The 22,325-nt window shown below is 39.0% G+C and overlaps 1 protein-coding gene across 1 annotated transcript in view; it reads right to left on the bottom strand.

Annotated features, from left to right (window-relative positions):
* Positions 1-4,437: 4,437 nt before the first annotated feature.
* Positions 4,438-22,325, bottom strand: part of ST8SIA1 (ST8 alpha-N-acetyl-neuraminide alpha-2,8-sialyltransferase 1) — a 97,009-nt gene continuing 79,121 nt past the window's right edge. Inside the window, exon 5 of the mRNA XM_087814768.1 lies at positions 4,438-5,924. Coding sequence (XP_087670894.1) covers positions 5,438-5,924 — 487 coding nt within the window. The 3' untranslated portion in view covers positions 4,438-5,437. The remainder of the gene's footprint in view (positions 5,925-22,325) is intronic.

The following is a 22,325-nucleotide window of genomic DNA, read 5'->3' as shown; positions in this document are numbered from 1 at the left end:
TACATCCCACAGCTTCAGCACGAAAGCAGAATCAGAAAGAATTTCAGCACAATGTACAGATCAATAAGAACACAGAGGAGGTAGGTAAGTGAGTGACCATAAACAAAATATAATTCGTCTTTTGTACTTTAAAAAAGTTACAGTTATAGGCTTTGGCTATCACACAAATGCTCACAGGTATTATAAGCCAATTTATAAAAGCTATTTATTCCTTATTTGTTAGAGAATAAATCAGAAATGCTGGCACCAGAAGGAAGAAACTTAGAAGGAAACATAACCACATATTTTCCTACTGCAACGGCAAGCAGAGGTGTTGTGTTTGCATGAGCCTTCCATTCATGCACCTGCTTCAATCCTTCACCTCTAAGATGTATGTAAAAATTCAAACAACAAGACTAGACTGAGGGTAATGCTGATAATAACCATTTTCTCAAGATAGGAAGAAAAGAGGTTATGGCAACTGTAAATTCATATATACCTCCTTCCATTCACTCAACCTAAATATTATGCCCTCATATTTAGGAGTTTATAAACTGACACACTAGGCTTCAGGATTCCTTTGGGTTCATCTCCAGGGCTTTAAAAGAGGCTATAGGAACTGGTGAGGAAATACCACCATCCCCCTATCTTCAAGGACTCAGAAAATCCATCTGAGTGAGAGGAAAAGCTCCACTTTGAAAAATCACTGGCAGGGCCATAATTAGGTCAGGGTGACCAGAGCTGTCACAAGACACCTAAATTTAGAGAGCACGAGTTTAAGGGGGAAAAAATCAACTGAAAACACACACCTATTCAAGACAGTGTAAAATTTTAAGCTTCTCAGCAAATTTCCACACCACCTTTCTAGTCACAAGGCTATCAGCTCAGCTCCACAGTGAGGCCATGGGACCATGGGACTGGACAGAGATAGAGTGCGTGCAAGCCAAGGTCAAGAGCAGAGGCTTCTCTGAGCCTTTGTGTGCTGAGAGCTTGAGAGCAGGGCCGTCTCCTCCTTTCCGCTTGCCTCATCCACTCCCTAGCACACAGTGGATTGAAGCTGTCAAAACTGCTGGTCGTATTTGTAGTTACTGTTGACTGTGTTAGAAGCTTGACCTAAGTTGAAGGTGCCTCGAGTCATTTACCCACTTCCAGCCCTGATGTGTACGCACCAGCAGTCTTATAATCGGAGGGTCAACCTCTATCTGCACTGGGAAGATGAAGAAACACAAAGCACAGTTTTGCCCTCATTCCTTATTTCTCCACATACTTGTCCTCGAGTTCCCACAAAGATCTTTATGGCCTTGAGCTCTGGACCTCCGCAAGCGTAGGACCGCTATGCTCCCTGGTTCTGGTAAGAAAGTTTTCACTCAACAGAATAAGAATTCTGTAGAGTTTTCAATAGGCTGTGACATTTCTTCCTTTGAGGTCCCTCTTAACAAAATTTGCCAGTTAAAAAATTTCACAAAACCAATTATTTTTAAACATACAAATTAAAATGATAGGTGACTGACTTTCCACACAAAGAAGTAAGAGGTTGTGCATAACAAAGTGTCCAACTACCGTCATTGCCGACAAGAGGACTGCTACTGATATTGTTTCCATTTGGAAGCATCTATAATACTCCTGTAAAGCTTTTGAATAATTAAGAATCTTTTTTATAAATTTAGAATTCTAGGATTTCTTAAGTTATTTTCCAAGTAGGTTTTTCAGCCATGTTGTCCATTGCTTCAGGTATAATTTATACTAAACCTAAACATTTTTAGGCAAAAGAAGAGCATGAGACATCACAAGGCCAAACACAGAGCACTGTCTGAATAGCCGCCATTCGGGCTCATCTGGATCATGTGGATCATTTACCTGTTAAAATAGCTAAAAGTGAACTAAACAGAAAGCAAGCCCAGGAAGCACTCCTTAACTTCCTGTGTTAATTGCGGTTTAGATGCACAACGGCCTACAAACTGCTGGTCAGATACTCTACATAAAGCTGACACGTCCAATGTCCTCTTCTATATAAAAAGCTTTCATATAAAAAATCATTTTTCTTTTTTTTCTTAATCCTATCTCATAGACACAGACAACTGCATGGTGCTCACCAGAGGGGAAAGGGGGGGTAAAAGGGGGTATGGGGGGAAAAATGGTTATGTCAGGAGACTTGACTTGGGGTAGCGAGCACACAGTACAACTTACAGGTGATGTAGCATAGAAATCTACACCTGAAACCTATATAATTTTATTAACCAATGTCACCCCAATAAATTCAATTAAAAAATTAAAAATTATTTTTCTTTCTGTGGAATGACTTCATCTATCTTAATATTATGAAGTGTAATCAAAATTAAACAGGGGTCTTCCTCATTCATGGTCCTTAGCATTAATGCAATTCTTATAAAAAGTCTCATCAGGAACTCATTTTCAGTCCCTTCACCCCCTCTTTGGCCCCCGTGGAGCCACCTCATTTTTGTCACTAAATAACTTTAAAAATTAGACGGACGTCCGAGAGTAATTCCCTCCATAACCAGAATATCTTCTGAACTGAATCTTAACGATCAGTAATATGAAAATGTAACTGACTAAATTTGGCCAAGTATGAGTGAGGCAAAGTTTTGAAGTCCTCAATTTCAGAAAAACAAAATAAAATAATGAGTTTAGAATTCAATTTCTTAATAGGAATAGGGTATCCCAGAGTACGCTGTAAGATAATTATAGAGAGATCCTCACTTACGAACACGTGTATTTTCATAAGGATGGAGACGCACAAGTTTATTCTACACACACATGCACACACGCACACCTAAGCACAAACCCTCACAAGCTTAGGTTAGATACATCTATCTAACCACACAAATATGTATGGCATACCTATCAAGTAATGCCACATTTTAATCTACTCTAAGAAAATATTCTCATTAACTTGTAGTCATACTTTGAATGACATGAGAACGTGTATGTATCCTTAAGTGAAAACCATATGGAACAATCAAAATATTTGGCCTAATCCAGGGTTTCTCAACCTTGGCACTACTGACATTTTAGGTGGTGTGATTCTTTTTTGCGGGGAATCTTACTGGTGCATTGTGAGTGTTTAGCAGGATCCCTGGCCCCTAACAACTAGATGCCAGTAGCACCCTCCAAACTATAACATTCAAAAATGTTACAGTGTCACCAGATGGAGGAGAAGAATCACTCCATTGAGAAGCAATGGTCTAAGTAAACATTATCAGTTTCAGATCGGTTTTGCCTTTCAGAAGCCATAAATTTATAGACTAAACATTGTACAAATTTTCTGCACAAATCTATCCCAGGAATCATAACAAGCTGTAATATTTCCAGATAGTACTTTCAATAAAATTGTGATTCACCGGCTCTATGGAGCTCATTATTTACATTTTAACAATTTTAACAATTCAAATACTAACTTGACCAACACATTTTGTTAACATTTCTATGTATTTTTCGTTAGCCCTTTTATATTTCTGAGGAAGTGTGTAGCTTAAAATGTATTCCTTTTTAAGGTAATTATTAAATAATAGCAATAGCTCAAAAAAGGAAATATATTCAGGATTGCACAGAGTGAATATTTAATGCAGCTCACTCAATAGTACATTCTCACTATATTTTTGCTGCCATATAGAATCAAAATAGCAAATGAGTTATGCACAGAATCAATACTCTCAAATTCTTAACTTTCTAAGTAGCAGTATAATCTAGGTTATGTCAACCAGTCATATTTCAACTGCTGATTTCTATAATAACCTCAATATTCAGTCTTACTTAGAAATTGCCTATTCCAATGATGTAGATATTTTCCAAGGGCATTATCATCTTGATAGCTTTTAAATTAAGCTACCCAAAATGCCACCTGTTTTAATCTACATTGTTTACTAAGTTTCTACCATTAAAAAAAAAAAAGAAACAACTTTTTGGCACAGTTTACCTAAAGTCTGGTGATACTTAAAAAAAATAAAGATAGTGATTTCTAGCGTCTCCTTTTAGATTAAGGCATCCCAAAGAACAAAGACAATGAAAGGCTTCCTTTACCTTTCTCTTACATGTAAACACATTTGGCTGCTTGTGGTCCATCAGAGTTTGGCTTTCTAAGTAGTCCTACCTGCTAAGAGTATAGATAGCTACTAATTCACATCCCTTTACTTGTATGAACCTGCCTCGTACAGTCAGTCCTACGCTACACAGCATCCACTCATGAGATGTTGGGGAGAGTCAGAATAAGTAAAACAATTCTGTTCATTTGGGGTAAGCATTGGGGGGTAAGGTTCGCATTTCATGCTGGTATAGCATTATAAGCAGCAACCAGTAAGCTGGTTTGTCTTATATCAGGGTGTAGTGGGTACTCAAAATACATTTGGAGCTCTCCAACACTGGTTATAGGTTTTTGAAATATCACGCCATGTGGGTTCAGCTTTCATAGCTGCACAGCATTGAGCTTTGTTTAGCTGTGTGTGTGTGTGTGTGTGCACACGCACACATATGCTTTATCTCAGAGTGAATATACCATGGTAGATAGAAAAGGGAGGAGCCTTCCAGTCTGTCTTCCAGAGACTAAGTTTACATCATTGTGCTTTACTTCATCTCTGAACATTAAATTATAAAGACAACTATGCAAATAATTTGCAAATAAATAATGCACTCACATTTGTAGTCTTTTTGCACTAAAACAACAATAATGCAAACAGGCTTACAAAATGCAGACTTAAAATTGAATGTATGCCCTACATTCTGAGGAGGAAAAGTTGTTCATGTTATCCAGACTGTGAATCAACACAATCTAATTCCAGCGATGCTTCACATTGTCTAAGCAGACTTGACAAAAAGGGGAGGAAACAATTCTTCTTTAACATTTGTTAAATGGAGGGGACTATAGTTAACATAGACTTGGCTCAACAAATCACAAATCAGCTGCAGTGTTTTGTGTCCTTAATGCTCAGTAAGGGATTTTTTTAAATCTACCCCATCACCCACTCACTGCCCCTAAATAGGACAAAAATAAATAATAATTTTTTAAAAACCTATAGTTCTGTCAGTCTTCGTAAGTAGTTTTGTTTTTTCTTTAAATTAAGCCAGTTTGTACTGATAATCAGTAGCAATTTGTCCTGGCATTTCCTTTATTAACCTTGATTAACTCTTCAACTTCAACTAGAGTTCCGTCTTATTTGTGAACTGTACCTTCTCGATTTAAACCAGGTAAATGTGCTTGACCAACATCATTTCGTCAGAATGTCATTAGTTGCAAATCCACAGTGTGCTATAAAACATTTCATAGAACATTTGACTTCCTGTTTGTCCTGCAAGCCAACATTAAAAGCTGAGTTTCCTTTGGGTGGTAGTTGTTGTTTGCAAGTGGCCCATGCAAATCCATGAAACAACTTCACCATTTCCTTCCGCAGTCATGTAGAAAACTTAACAAAATACCCTGGCTTAGTTCTTCCTTTTCCCACTGACCCTAGGAAGTGGGCTGGAGTGAGGTACCCTCACATGGGTCCAGCTGCATTCTCAGTGCGCCGATTTTATGAAGATACCAGAGTTGGAGAAATTCCTCTGGCATGGCATGGAAGCCAGAAAAGGGCAAGACATTATCATAGTAGTGGTGGCTGATGGGCTGCTCATGCATATTCACAGAGAAGGGCCAGAAGCCATAGATGGCCACCTCCTCACAGAGGCCTAGGGCTGCGCTCACCAGGAAGAGGCCTGTGGACAGGCGTTTGGCATGAATTCCCCTATTTTTCCAGAACTTTCCAATGCTACGCAGAAAGTTGGGGTTAGCAAAGAGCACTGTTTGATTGGCACCGACATCTGACAGTGTATAATAAACCCTCAGGGATGGCTCTGTTCCTGTCTTCATAGAAAAGGCAGGCATGTAGATATAACTGTGGTTATAAATTTTCATGTTGTCCACAAATGTCTTTCTGGACCACAGCAGGTTCTGAAACCTAGTAAAGAGAAAAAGAGGCTCAATTACCCTGGAGAAAAGAAATTCGTCAACCCTACTCTGTTGTTCTGATGGCCTTGCTAGCCTATACATCCTTGAACTTCCAATTATCTCATCATGAGCATGACTTTCCACCACCTCCACATCCTAACTCAGGTTAAGAGTCCTTAATGAGATTTCTTCTGAACTAAAGTACATTGTACATTTTGTTCTCTACTAGATTTTATTTGCCTGGAATGTAAGGATGGTTTAATCTCACGAATTAAAAAGTATTTGGTTACTGAACAGGATTTTGATAAAAGCTATTTGTGTGGTCTGATATAAGCACAGGACTGATTTCCTCATCTGCAAGTCAAAGGAATCTCTTCTAAAATACTTCTTCGCATTGAAATTCTATGATTCTACAAGTATTCAGATTAATCAATGCTATATTGTAACTATAATGTCACATAGAAAAACTTAGTTATAAAATGATGCTAAGAGTTGCCTGTGTTGTTTGGGCCAAAGAACACTTCTTTCCTATGTTCTTTCACTTTGGATTACAGGAAGTGAAAGTTCAACTATATTCACCTAAAATTAAAGGAACACACGCTAGGTGTCAGGCATTGGAGAATTAAAAACTTAATGACCCAATTTTGGGGACACTTTGGTCATTGACAAGAGTATACAGTGTACTAAAACAATGATGAGGATTCAGTGTTCCTGTAATGAGCAAGGTGGGAATGATGAATGCAGTGGTTGAAGATGAGGCATGTTGCAAAAAACCTGTGTCTCTAATTTGTTTGGACTTCACTCTGTGGTGATGGGGAACCTTCAAGGACTAAGTACTTACAGATTTGCTATTTGGATTACAAATATTTCATCATTTGTTTAGTGGTCAATCTATGTCAAAAAATGTAACTGGCAGTTCAGTAGGTGTTCTGGGGAAGGAAGAGGCTGGTGGCCTAAAGACCAGGTAAGAGGTTGCTGATGTAGCTTAAGTGAAAATGAAGAGAAGACTGTAAAATAGACTAAGCCCTTGCAACTTTTGATTTCTTTCACAGGACGGGGGCTGCCCATCTCAGGTTATGTGCAGGAGGAGCAGCGGCATCTGAGAATGGAACTGAGCCACAACTAGCAGAGGGAGCCTGACCTGACATCTTGGCAGGGCTCATCATAAATATGTGAAACCAAAATTCTGAATACACAAATCCACAGGTTTAAGATTCTCACCATAAAGTATGTTAGGTGAAGGCTTTTTGTAGATATTCTTTATCAAGTTGAGGAAGTTCTCCTTTATTCCTGGTTTAGTTGTGGTTTTTTAAAGCTTGATCTTGACATAGTCTTTATTGGTTCCAATAAATAATTTTTCAACTGGTTCTCTTGTAAATTCTAGATAGGTAATTATATCTCCTGCTAATATTGACAGATTTCCTTTTTAAACATACTTGAAATATGTTTTTAAATTTGTTCTAATGTAGTGTATGTATTTTTACGTTGCTGACTTCTATTACACTTCTGTTTAGATGATATGGCCTGTATGATGATACCTGTTTTAATATATTTATATATTTTCTTTGTTACATAATGTATGGTCATTTTAAGGAAATTTCTATTTATTTTAAAAATAATAGGCTTTTAAAATTGAAGACTCTTGCTATGATTGTGGATTTGTGAATATATATTTGAATTGAATCAGTTTTTGCTATATATATTTTAAAACTATCTTGTTAGGTACATAAAGTTTCTTGAATATTACATTTTTGATGGTACTGTTCATTTGATCAATTTAAATTGCTTCATGTTTTTAATGATTTAAATTAAATTTTCATTTTTACCAAAATAATATATGTACATAGTTTTAAAAATCAAATAGTATTAAAATGGAAAGCAGTAATCTCCTTTCACATTCCCCCAAATAATGTTCTAAGACTTCTCTAGCTGTTTTTTACCTTGTTACATTTTAAAGCACCATGCTAAATTGAAATTTAAAACTCTTCCACTTACCTACTCATTTCTTATGAAAAAATAAAGATTTATCTTTCTTAAAGTGCTCCTCACAGCATTCCCCCACCATACACACTTAGACTTTTTTGACCTTTCAATCCAGATATATCACAATTGAAATCAACAGTCTGTACTTACCTCCCTGTCTGCCTAAGTACTGTTCACATCAGAAACAAAAGTCTATTACAATTATTAAATATCCTCTTCAACTTTTAATTTTTCCCCAGAGCAAATAAAGGTTTTCCATGAAACGGTCACAAATTCATTTCCAGACATCCATTAGAGCTGCAAATCTTCCTCCATTACTGCCAACATGTTAGTCTGTCAGGGGCACGTTTTGTCATTGTTGAGACATCTTTTCAGAAACTGTTTTTTTCTCTCACTGGGATCTGCCTGATGGCTTTCAAGGCCTGCCGTGTAGCTGTTTTCCTAGAGCTTTTCTTTATCAGAATCCATCTGTTTTTATATCTTTTAATTGCCAACAGCTCTTTCTTATTACCTAAATTTTCTTTTTCATTTTATAGTATCCTACTCATAGTTGATGGATGCAATAAATATTCATATTTCCATACAAACTAATTATCAATTTTTAAGGGTTTTTTTTCTGCCCCTTGAATAATCTTGTTTTCTTCCAAATTCTTATGTTCTTTGTTTTTGTACTCTGACTCTCACGTTAGAGACTCTCTTTTGGTGTCTTCTGACCTTGGATATCTGTTTTTCGACTTTACTCTCAGTTGAAGAGAAGGTGATAAGGTGGCTTTCTTTTGGGTGACTCCCAAATGCCATCATCTACGGGTCTTTCTTTTGGCCTGTCAGAGTCAGTATTCTACTTGAGAACTATGACCACGCGCTTCATCTCTCACCTTTGTTGGAGTTCTTCATAGTACCTCTCACTACACGACATTTTATTATATGCGTATGTCTTTACTGTTTGTGCTTTCTTGAATGTCCACAAGGAGAACTTTGTTTTGTTTACTGCTAAATCCACAGCACCAGAAAGGATGCTGGGCATATGGCACTAAGTAAATACTCATGAATGTTTGCTGAAGTATGCAGAAAAGCAGAAACAACCTACAAGTCTATCACAAAGGAAATGGCGAAACAAACAGTTACAGCCATACTCTGGATACAAGGCAGTTTTTTTAATGACAAAGCTCTATTTGTATTGAAATAGAAATATTTCCAAGACAACATGTTACATGAAAACAAATTGCACAATGACTGCTGCACTTGGTAAAGTGGATTATCATACAGGGTAAAGATATATATTTTCTATAGTTATACTATATGTGTGTAAATGCATTGGAAAGTGTTAAAAGGATTCACATTAAGCTGAAAATAATGGCTACCTCTGGGGAGAATAGTGGGCATGGGGTGGGGGTAGAGGGTCAAGGGAAACTTTATTTGTCTTCTTTATTTTTATTGTTGACACTGTTACAGATGTCTCCATTTTCCCTGCTTTGCCTCCCTCCACCCAGCCCACCCTCCTTTCCCTCCGGCCATCACTACACTGTTGTCTGTGTCCCTGGATTATGCATATTTCTTCGGCTAATTAGTCAGGGGAAACTTTAGCTTCATCTGGAATGCTTTCATTTTTTAGAAGGTTACCTTTGAAAGGTCAGGCACCTTAGTAGTCACATAAATGCAAAGTAAAACAATTGGGAGTTTCTTGTTCACTCTTTTCAACACAATAAATTAGGACTATGTTGTAACTGTATTCTTTTTAAGTTTTTACTATTATTATAATGTTGTTTGTACCATATAAAACACATTGACAAAAAAGTCACAAATGTTCAAGTTAATTTATCTCTTAAGCATAGTTCATTTTAAAAGTTCACCTCTACATAAAATATTTTTCTTTTTTCTCTATAATAACTTTTATTTGAACACTTTCCTTATTATTTACTTCCTGTTCAAACCTTTCAGTAATTTTTTCAGTGGCTTAACTCATTTCCTCAGATTATTTACTTGCTTTTCTAATATTTTAGACCACTTGCCACGTTCACGGTTGCTCAGTTATTTTTCTCTTTGCACAGCTGTTTGTTTACACAGCTGTTGCTTCCTTTTCCTCTGTCAATGAACATTAATTTTGTGTTGATTTACACATCTTTCCTCCTCTGTACCTTTTTATCCTGTGGGAGTATCTCTTCCACAGGAAAATATTTTACCAGATTGCAAAAAAACACATCATACAAGCTATTCCATTCATACAGAGTACATCCTAAGAATGCAAACGTCAAAAATATTTGTAGAATGGGTATTCCAAACTAGACTGGGGGTGTTTCTAAGGGGATAGAAATTTAAGACAATCCTCTCAGAGACGGATAAATCTGAACTGAATTTTGAAGAATGAGTAGAAGTTAGCTATGTAAAAGGAGTTGAAGAGAAAGAGCATTCTTGGCTGAGAGAGCAGCGTGGTCAAAGGCACAGAGGTGAGAGAGGGAGGTGTTCAGGGAAATGCAAACCATTTAATAAGGTAAGGCTTTACAGCCTTGGGAGCAGCTAGAGATGAGACTAGCTTGGTGCATAGGGCAGAGTAAAAGAATGACCCACTGCTAATCAAGGTTGAAATTCCACCCATAAGGCAAAATGGAAACTAATGAGCATGCAGTAGCTCCTGGGGGAAATGAGGAGGGCCCTACCCCAGGGAGTGGAGGGGAGGAAGTCAACTTTGGTCAACGGGAAGAGCAGGGCTGATCTTCAGCTGGGAAGCGAAGGTGAGGGATACGGAGGAGTGTCCCTCCTTATTTAGTGTCAATTCTGTGTATGTCATTAAATATATATATATCCCTCCTAGGTGTGAGGGTGGTTTCAGTTTGGGGGGTTCAGTGGCTTGGACTTCTGGTGGCTCCTGTCATCATGATAAGTAACACAAGAGGAGGAGGTAGTTTGAAGGGAAAGATTATTACCCCATTTTGGACATGTTGAGCCACCCATAAACATGACATCACCCAGAAGAACGGTGGCCCAATGTGCCATGCACTGACTAATTATAGCATTTAAACAGTGGGCAAAAGAGGCAAAGCCGTAGCTCAGGGTAGATAGCCAGAGAGGTGAGAAGTAATCAGGATAGTGTTCAGTGACAGAAAGATAAAAGAGTTTAAGAAGTTTACCAACAATGGTAAATGCTGAGAAGAGATCAAATGAAATAAAGACAAAATGCTATTTGCAGATTGAGCAACATGGACAGTGGCATGAGCTATTTCAGCAGAAATCAGTCTACATCATGGTTCTTGAAAACTCAGTTGTGTACAGGGGCCAAGCAGGTAATGAAAATATGTCAGGCGGCCAGATATAAGACAAGAGGGTGTGGACCTGGAAATGGAATATACATGTGCCATCTAAAAAACTTCAAATTAAAAAGAAAGTAAAAGCCAAGCAAAGCAAGTATGCAGACAACAAGTTTGATGTTAATCCTCAAAATGTATTCAAAATTCCAAATGACAATGAGGTCATGAAATCACAAATCCCTTTGGAGCACATGAAAAAAAAATGTAATAGAGATGGCCTTTTGTTTATTTGACACTAGCGATAGTCTGGAATAAGAATTGGAAGACCATAATCAAATTACAGAAATATCAACAAATTATAAGATTCCTGCTTAACACGTTACCTTATTTAAGCTTTGTAGTGACTCTATGAAGAGGGAATTATCCCTTTGCTGCAGTTGAAAACATTGAAGAGCAGAGTGGTTAAGTACGTACTCTAGCTAAGTTTCATAACAGGAATGTAGTAAACTCTGGATTCCAACTCAGCTCAGTTTGACTCTAGATTCAACGCTCTTTCATCATACTATGTAACTTTTCCCAGCGAGGAAGACGTATTGCTCCTGTCCTGTAGGAACTCATTCACCTGTGATCTGGGTTCTTACCCCTTCTGGCATTCTCAAGGACCTGGTCCACCTTACCCTCTTTATTGCCTTTATCTTCATTGATTCCCTTTCACTGACCCTTTCCCCACATGGGCTCTTGCCCAAGTCTCCTCAACTGAAAACAACAAACATTTCCCCAAAAATACATCTTTCTCTAGCTACTTCTTGATCTCTTTCCTTCCATCCATTGCTGATTTCTTATCTCAAATCACTCATACTCTCTGGGAGATTTACTATCATGACCTTAACTAGGACCTAAACTGGTAATGGGGTGGAAAATATTACTTTAATAACAAATACCAGAGTTCTCTGTGGAAAAAAAATTCTCTTTGTTTAGGTTTAAAGGGTGCTTGGGGTGTTGCAGGTGAAATTCTAAAAGCCTGTCCTGCGGGCAGAAAGGGCAGTAAGTCGTAACTAACCTTTCCAGTGTAAGTACTTAGCAGGAATTTCGGGGCTGGAGAGCCAAAGGGTGAGATGAAGGGGAGAAAGAGAAAAGATTTAGGAGCAACAACATGCTGGGAGGCTAGAGACTAGATGTAACATAACAAGTGGGACACTCTCAATGACAGGGTGATTAAAATACTTTAAAGAACAGAGATGTCTGATACTCAATTTTTATGTTCTTTGCTTAATAGTTTTTCAGTGTTTCCCCTCTCTCACCTCAAAACGTCTATAAGTTTTGTTATAATACCTTTGGGAATGGTATTCTGGAAAAATCAAGGAAAGTAAACCTTAATCCATGTCTACATTGCTGTGAAGTAGAGAGAGGGGAGCAGTCACAGAAGGTAAGGTGAGGAGACAAATAAGCTGAAGGTAATTAAAGGAAACAGGTAATTGGAATAAACAATGACCATATAAATTTAAGCTTATGAAATTCTCCAAAAATTGGAGCACATTGACCACAATGAGGGAATTGGATAATTTTAAAATAACACTGAATTATACTTTTCTTTACAAAAGCAAAAATTGTATAAAACTAGAGAAACTGAAACATAAAGATGAGCACAAAGAAGTATGTTTGCCATAAAGTATTCGATAAAAATATATTAAATATGAGAGAAAGAAGGAAAAATAAAACAGTAATCACCCTATTCTACATTCAGCGTTGACCTCTATTAACATACTGATTTCTGTCTTACACACACACACACACACACACACACACACACATCCCCTAGTAGCAGGACTGAAATTACACAGAACTCACATGTGAAAAGGTCTAACACTTTTTCCACCTTACAGTTGCCTTCATCTTATTCTAGTGATCCCATTCTTGCTAATGTCAGGGAAAAACCTTAAATTTGTCAATTAAAAGTAATTCAATGTCTTTGACATAAAAGTCTTTGGGGTAAACAGTACAGCTATTTTAAACGAAAAACTTCTTCAGAGCTGGTTTTCCCTCTCTGGAGAACTCTCAATCCTGCTCACCTCTGGATCCTCCTAGAAATGGTGGGTCTTAGGCTGTCTCTAATGTGGTGTGCTTGATCTTGTCTTGTCCTTGGGGTACAGCACTGGTGTCCTTGAGGTGTGGCTGGTACCTCTGGTTCATGTGGACACCACGCCGGCCACCACTACTGAAGTCAGTGGTCCCCTCTCTTGCCCCAGGAATTCCTGGATGCTTTTCGCAACCTAGGCCTCTTCTTGGTACTTTCAGTGTTTTTGCATCTTCCTACTGGAAGTGTGAAAATGTCAAGATTCCAAAAATAGCACATGCAGGCTCTGTCACATACTGGAGACACCATCTCAAGCCTACCCCTGGGCACTCCCTTCAGACATTTTTAATTTACTTCCCAGAACCAAGGCGGACTTCACCTGAGCTGCAGGTGGAGAGGCACATGGCCCTTTCAGACACACAACCTGCTCACCCCACTATTACTACCCCAACTCTCCAATTTATCCCATCACCTGGAAAAAAAGAAGACGATGCATGAGGACAAATGGAAAAGAAAGGAAGAGAGATAGAGAACACGAGAAGAGAAAACAAGGGCAAAAAGAAGAGAGTGTGAATTAAAAATGCCAAAACACAAATGGAAAGACAAAAGCAGGCAATCAGAAGCTTGTGTGACACAGAATTTGAGATATAAAGAGATAAAAGAAGCAAAAATAACTTCCCTCCCTACCCCTGGTCCCATTACTCTCTGTCACACTGAACAAAGATGGGGAGGGAAAGAGCAAGGTGAAGAAAATAACACAGGAGGAGGTGAGGTGTATCTCGCTCACTCAAGTCAACTTCAAGGATGAATTATACGCTCATTTCATTTCACCTCCACTTCTTTCAAATCATGAACTGCAAACTGCCCCTAACAAACCTCAGCAGACTGCAAAGCCGTTGACTCTGTGGCTAGGTAAAAACAGAGCCTAGGGGTTAATTATATTGCAGTTGTTGAAAACAGAACGTCTATTTTCATTTCAGGTTGTGATTCAAGTGCAAGTAGATTACATCAGATTTTAAAGTAAATCATTTTCCCCACTTACACTTATATTAGATGAGGGCTCACGGCAATTTCTTCCATTTCCTTCCCCTTTCGTCACTGTCTGCCTATGCTAAAAAATATTTTGAGTAACAAATTTTACGTGTTATATATAGATAGCAGTCATTCTCCTAGCTCTCTAAAATATGGTTAATGCCACCATTCTTCACTCACTGCTCAAAAATGGAAAATAAAATAAAAAAACAAACAAAAAACCCCAGAACAGTGCGTATACTGGACTATTCCTAATAACATGCTCTATAATCATCATATTTTAGGATAAGGGACCAAATATATTAAGGATGAATTAAGGAAAAAAGTTAATTTAAATCTGTTATTGGGTTAACTTTATTTTCACATGTTAGTCTACACCTTTTGGCATCACCTTGTACGGGTGTCTTGTAAGGAGGTGGGGCAGTGAAATCGTCCCCCAGAATCTCTGAGGAAAGTCATGCGCTAGGTCACATGCTAAGTTGGAAAGCATGGTCCAGACAGATGTTTAGCAGTGAAAGCTGCCTCACAAGGGAGAATCATAGGAAAAAACTTTTTGCTCTACTTAGGTAGTTTTATTCCAGGAATTGATTTAAACTAGAAAATTGTTAATTTTCCAAAAAGTAAATCTCTACTAAGGAAGAGAGAGAAAAGACATTGAAGCACATATGATTTTTGTCATAGTTGATAAACAGTACAAATTACCCATTTAAACTGCCAATGGAATATTAATTAAAAGCAGCATTCTATGAAACAGCAAAGCATATAATATTATTGCTAGTTAATTAGGAAAAGACCATATACACACTGCATTTCTGTGTTTCATTTTTCTTTACAAGCAATTATTTTACTCATTGCTTTATAATTAGGATTGATAAAATTAGTTTTTTTAAATATTAATATTAAATAAGATTCTATATAGTTGTGATGATTAATTTTATGTGTCTACTTGACTAAGTCACGGGGTGCCCAGATATTTGGTTAAATATTATTTCTGGGTGTGTCAGTGAGGGTGTTTCCAGGTGAGATTACCATTGTATCGGTGGACAGGGTAAAACAGATGGCCCTCCCCCTGTGGGTGGGTATCATCCAACCTGTTGAGTGCCTGAATAGAACAAAACATCAGGGAAAGAGAGAATTCTGTAAAAGGGAAGAAAAATGTACTCTTGTGACAGTATGGATGGACCTAGAGTATTACGCTAAGTGAAATAAGCCAGCCAGAGAAAGACAAGTACCATGTGATTTCACTCATATGTGAAATCTAATGAACAAACTGAACTACCAAGCAAAACAGAGACAGACTCACGGAGAGAGAGCAGGCTGACAGCGCTGGTGGTGTTGGGTGGGAGGTAGGGGGGGCACAGGGATTGAGCCAAAAGGAAAGACAGAACTCAATGACTTGGACAAGAGTATGGGGACAGCAGGGGAGGAGGCGGTAGACAGAGGTGGGAGAGGGCACAGAGGCGATAAACAGTGATGGAAAAAATAAAATAAAATATAAACAGAGAGAATTCACTCCCTCTACCTGCCTACTTGAGCTGGGACATCGGTCATCTGCTTTCAGACCAGAACTTACACCATCGCTTTCCTTGGTTCTCAGGCCTGGGTCTCCCCCTTGCAGACAGCATATGGTATGACATCCTATCCTCCGTAATCGCTTACGTCAATTCTTTATAACAAACCAATGGCTCTGTCTCTCAGCCTCTGCCTATGTACGTATCTCCTCTTGGTTCTGCTTCTCTGGAGAGCCCTAACTCATATACCAGTCATATACTTTAACATAAACATTATGTATTTATATTTATATATACATATATTTATACAAAATTATATATTTGCATGTTACACATACAAATATTATGTATTGACATGTACATATATTTATATATTGCCTAAGAAAAACACATACGCACAGAAAAAACTAAATGTGTATCCAAATGGCTAAACTGTGCTGCCTCGGCTATCATCTCAGCAGCCACAACTCAGGGCTGCTGTGAAAAGGCAGCTTCAGAGGGAAATAAACAAGCCTGTTTTGGGTTTCTTTAAACCCTAAAAACAGTCAAGCAAATAGCAATGGATACTATTTTCTGTTTATGTCACTAATTCCCACATCTATTTATCAAACATGCATTTGCTTGTTTTCTTGGGAAATGAGGACTCTACAATTAATTTGTGATCATTGTAGAAAAGATAAAAGGTATCCTTATGAGAAAGAAAACCTCCCGTAGTGTCATGCGAGTGTGCAGTGCATTGGCACATTTCTCTACACTGTCTGGTCCCCTATACATTTTTTACATCGTGGAGATCACACATTATATATGCTTCCATTTCATGCTCCTCAAATAAATGTTAAATCAAAAGTATTTCCAAAGTCATTGAAAGCCCCTGAATGCATTTCCTCTATTTGGGATGTTTAGGGTGTGTCAAATACGTGGAGAGACTCCCAGGATGTCCATTCCAAACTCCTTCTCTGATGTCCTCTACTCAAAAGCTGGAGAGCCAGCAACGGCACTTCCCGAACTTCTTTACAGCTAGGGTTCCGGTTGTGATGTAGGTTTCAGCCAGTGAGGTGAAGCTGTGTGTCTTGAAATCTGAACTGAGTTAAATGGGCAGAGATGGGGGGGGCTGTTTTCACACTCAGATTCTGACTAAGGTAGACTGAGTCTGGAGCTAGCAGCTGGAGCTGCAGCTTCCCGCTGTGGCAGGTGGTTCCTGGTTCTGCACTCCAATGACTGCAGCGGGTTCTGCCCTGTGGCTCTTGGAGTTGTGCTCCATTCCCTCAGTGTTTCATCACCCTCCCACCAACCCTAAAGCCCAAGTAAATAAATCCCTTTATGCTTCAACTAACTAGAATAGATTACATTCTCTGCAATGAATCCTCAACAATAGAGTGTTTTCTAATGGTTCAAAATAATGTTTAATTCTTTGACACCATTTTTTTGCTTTCCCATTCTTTATGCTTTATAGATTTCAAGATTATTACTTGAGGATTGACTTTTAGAAGTGTTATGACTAATTCAAAAGGTAGGAACATTTTTTTAAGGTTCTTGATACCTGTCAATTCTTTTGTTCCTCTAGAAGAAAGGTTGTGCTAATTTACTCTCCCTATTCTCCATGACAATGTTCACCACCATTGTTACAGTCCCTCTTTATTTTTGCTACTTTAATAGTCAAAAATAGCTGGCTACCATTTTAATGTAATTGTATTTAATTATTAGTATGGTTGAATACTTATGAATTTCATGAGCCATTTGTATTTATTCTTTCATGACTTTTTACCTCTATATCCAACCTTCCCTGGGAACCGAAATATCTTTCATATCTATTTATATATACAACCTTTGTATATATAAAGAGATTTACCCCTTTTTTGTATATATAAAGAGATTTATATATTTTTTTTGTATATATAAAGAGATTTACCCCTTTTTCTGTTTATATCTGATGCTATTTCTTCTAAATTATTTTTGGATTTTTAAATTTAGGTAATGTTTCTCACAAGAACAAATTTGAGATTTATTTAATGCAAAATGTATGCATCACCTTCCATGAATTCTTCCAGCAGAAAGTGTTCCATCTGAAGGAAAAATAAGAATTCACATTGATGCTATTTTTTGTGTTGTTTTTTACATTTTATGTGTTAATCCTTATACTGGGCTGAATGGTGTCCCCTCCAAATCCATGTCTACCCAGAACTTCAAAATGTGACCTTATCTGGAAATGGAATCTTTGTGATGTCATTAAAATTAGGTCATAGCAGATTAGAATAGGTCCTCATGCAATGACTGATGTCCTTAGAAGAAGACAAAAGAGAGGTAGACAGACACAATCAGGGGGGACACCATGTGATGGAGGCAGAGACTGGAGTGATGAGTCTGTGAACCAAGGAATGCCAAGGATTTCCGGCTATCACCAGAAGCTAGGCAGAGACGAGGAAGGATCCTCCCCTAGAACCTCAAGGAAAGCATGGCCTTGCCACACCTTGATTTCAGGTTGCTAGCCTCCAGACCTGTTCAGGACCACATTTCTGTTGGTTTAAACCACCCAGTTCGTGGTAATTTCTTATGGCAACCCTAAGAAAGTAATACAGTGAGTACACACTTGATTTGGGTATACGGTCTGAGATGAAATTTTTGATTTTTTTTTTCAATCCTCACCCAAGGATACTTTTTCCATTGCTTTTCAGGGAGAGAGAGGGAGGCATCGATGTTAGAGAGACACATCAATTGGTTGCTTCCCGCAAGTGCCCTGACCAGGGCCAGGAATCAAGCTCGCAACCGAGGTACATGCCCTTGGCTGGGATCAAACCCAGGACCCTTCAGTCCCCAGGCCGATGCTCTAACCACTGAGCAAAACTGGCTAGGGCGAAATTCTTAACTTTTTTCCCTCAAATTGTGAACTAATGGGTCTACCTGAAGCTAGCTCCTTAAAGGCATGTGAGAATCAACTGGACACATTTCTCCACAACTCCACATGGACTTCAATTGCTAGCTTGAAGTTGGCCACAGTGACAATGAACTTAAACCACAGAAGTGGGTAAATTACAAATCACGTCTTTCCTGGCCGCCCCCCCCAAGCTGGTTTTAAAACACCAGTACACCACTGCTCAATCCCTACATTTTTTTACATATTTACTTTTAAACTGAATTTATTGGGGTGATATCGGTTAATAAAATTATATGTTTCAGATGTACAATTCTATAAGACATCATCTGTATATTATGTTCACCACCCAGAGTCAAGTCTCCTTCCATCACCATTTATCCCTCCTTGAGCCTCTTCTACCTCCCCTCAGCACCCTTTCCTTCTTATAATCTCCATACTGTGATCCCTACATTTTCAATTGCTTTTGAATTTTACTGTTAATACTTTAGACAGCAAATATCTTAATCTTGAGTATTTGGCTCACAGTTATAATACATATATTCCTAGAACATATCCTAAGTAATTCAAGAAGGGTATTTGAGAAAAGTATTTTCTGAGTCTTTTTCCTGATTGGACCTGATGATTACTTATTTTTTATTCTTCATAAAACCTATAGCCTGGCCGGGTGTGGCTCAGCAGTTGAGCATCGACCTAGGATCCAGGCGATCAGGGTTCGATTCCCGGTCAAGGCACACGCCCGGGTTGCGGGCTCGATCCCCAGTTGGGGGCGTGCAGGAGACAGCTGATCAGTGACTCTCTCATCATTGATGTTTCCATCTCTCTTTCCCCTCCTTTCCTCTCTCTGTAATCAATAAAGATATATTTTTAAAAAAAGAAAACCTGTAACCTATAGATTGAATCTCCTTTATTTTTCTCCATTTTATTTCTTATCATGTACCTCCTTTTTTCACCCCTCTGCATTTATAAAGTTGAAATATTACAAGCTTTATTTTCTGCACTCTAACTCTGCTCTTTGCTCCATCTGATGTGGAATGTATTGCTTTCTTTGTGCATTGCTTTCTTTGCAGTTCTGCCTACTCTCAGTCATCTCCCTTTACCTCTCCACTTTCAGCTCATTCTCTGTTCTTCTCAGCATTTTTGGCACCCAATGGGTCAATTCTTATTAAGTATATCAAGCTAAGGCTTTGAAAGTTTTTCTTCTGTTCCCTCTGGAAAAGACTTTTGATTTGTGGCTTTCCTCTGAGTCTTTAAGTCACATTCCCTGTGTTGCAAAATATTTTGTGTATATATTTTTACATTTTTCTTAAATAGTAAACACACACACACACACACACACAAGCCTGATCCAGAACACATCTGGCTACACAATGGATGAATGGTATCCTCCTACCCACAGTTACTGATCATTTAGGTGTTTGTAGTTTTCTTTTTTGGATCTAGACCCAGAGAGCACTCAAGTGCTGAGCCCTGAGCCTGGATTCCGGGGTCTGGCAAGCAATCGTCCCCTGCTTCTGCCGGACTAGGGGAGGACCTTCCGCTCCAAGTGGCCAGTTGTCCGGCTGCTGGGGAGTCGCACGTCGGCTGAGCCTTCTCCAGTCAGAGGCAGGAGTAACAATTGTGCCTCCACCACTCTTCTTAGCGCCTTCCACTCATCCCCATCTTTCCTTTTGGAACATTTTCCAGCTTTCACACAACTTAGCCAGCAACGTGCTACTCCCTCTAGCTGTCACCTCTAGCCGGGCATGGCATGGATTGTGCAGGACGGTTTCCAAGTGAATGGAGAAAGAGAGAAACTGAGGAAGGAAGGGCATGGCTCCACCAAGCTGAGAAGAGCTCCCTCGGGTGGGGCCCTGCTGTGTTTCTTTGCCAGTGGGTAGAGTGGGTAGAGTCATAGCCTTTCCCCACCTTCGCCCCAGATTTCTGTGCTATTCTTGCTCATTAGGCTTCGCTTAGAATTATGACTCTCAACTCCTCACTGCAGTTAGTGAAAATTCCGGGAAGAATCTAGCATTTGACTTCCTCTATCCTTATTTTTCAGTTCTCTTGTAAATATTTTGGTCCATATATTCGTGTATGCTGATTTAATTTAAAAGCCAGAATAAAGCATTTCACCAGAATGACACATATTAACCCAGCATTTGCTGAAGACTCACTCTTTGTCACATACTCTGGTAGGCTCTGGGGACAAAAAGATGAAAAAGACAGAGTCACTGCCTTTGGACAGCTCAGCCCTCTCCGAGTCACTGAGGAGCAGGACACTCTAGGCCAAGGCGCTGCATGTGTGCAGAGGTGCTGGTGAGCGCGGTCCTGGGGGAGTGGAGTGTGATGCTGGAGTCTGAGGCAAATGAGAGGGTGTGGTGACAGATGATAGGCTGAGACCTGAAAATAACGGGGAGCCAGTGACAAATTTTAATTTTGGATTTTAGAAGACAAATCTGTACTGTAGGAGAAAAGAATCAGATTGAAGGAAGATCTTTAGACACTCTTTGAGCCCCGGCAAAAAATTGTTATGACTTCTATAAAGGCGATAGCAGTGGAAATAATGAGAGTACAGTTAATAAATGACGGGAAAGTAATACTGATAAGGCCTTGCAGTTGAGCAGATATGGATGATGAAGTGAGGAGGTACTTAAAAGTCAGCCACCTCGGTGACTTGATGGATGGTGCTCATAACTGTGACAGCAACTCCAGGGACAAGGAAGGTTTGATGAGAAAGATAATTAATCCACTTTGGGGACACGCTGAATGTACGGTGCCTGTGGGGCTTCTAAATGGAGACAGCCAGGAGACACACAGCTGTCTGCAGCACAGAGAAGCGAGGCCGGGCACGATCTGCACAGTGGTGCTAATGGCTGAGTGGGAAAGCCCTGCATGTTTTCCCCAAGGGAAAGCAAATACAAGATGCAGTGAGAAAAGAAGAGAGCTGAGAGGCAACACTGGAGAACAGCAACAGTAAGGGGGTGGATTCTGAAAAACTAAAACAGCAAAGGAAGCTAACAAGAAACAAGACAGTTGTGTTGGGATTACAGAAGAACAGAATTTCAGGGAAGCATGAAATAACAGTATCAAGTGCAGTGGAGGTCAAGTGATACAGGAACTAATAACCACCAGTTCCAGTCTTCTATGCAATCCTTATTTGTGAACATTTACTTAATAATGAGTACTGTGTTTGAACAAATAATAACTGAAAGCTCTTGCAAAACAACACGACTGTTTCTAACCAGAAAACATTTTTATCCAATGAGAATTTGTATTATGAAACCTCTGACTTCTGGGCTTTTTAGTGATATCAGCCACAGGTTATTATCTAGCAAATATCTGAAAAATGCAGCCTTTCTGTTTCACAGATTTGTTGGAGATGTAATCCAAAACAGAGACAACCTTCTAGGAGCTTCTGGTCTTAGAGGACAGCAGGAGACCTCTGACTCTGTCCTCTATGGGGCTTTGTAATACAGAAGCTGGAGGGTGTTTCCCATTAGTTCTCCAAAGGCCATTATTCATCTGTGGCAACAGGGCCAGCCCTGGGATAACTAACCATGTAAATGGTGTGATATAAATAACACTAAAGATTCCTTTCCAATTCTTCACCTAAAATACCTCCCAGTCCCCGCCTCCTAGATGGTCAAGGTTCCTGGCACAAATGGTAAGGGGAGAAGCATAAAATTTTGTTGGGAGACGATTGCAGTAACTCAGGGAG

This window comes from Miniopterus natalensis, chromosome 2 (assembly GCF_054644295.1).
Source record: "Miniopterus natalensis isolate mMinNat1 chromosome 2, mMinNat1.hap1, whole genome shotgun sequence".
Taxonomy (NCBI): Eukaryota; Metazoa; Chordata; class Mammalia; order Chiroptera; family Miniopteridae; genus Miniopterus; species Miniopterus natalensis.
The sequence above is the reverse complement of the archived record's forward strand: the minus strand, read 5'-3'. Positions and strand labels throughout refer to the sequence as shown.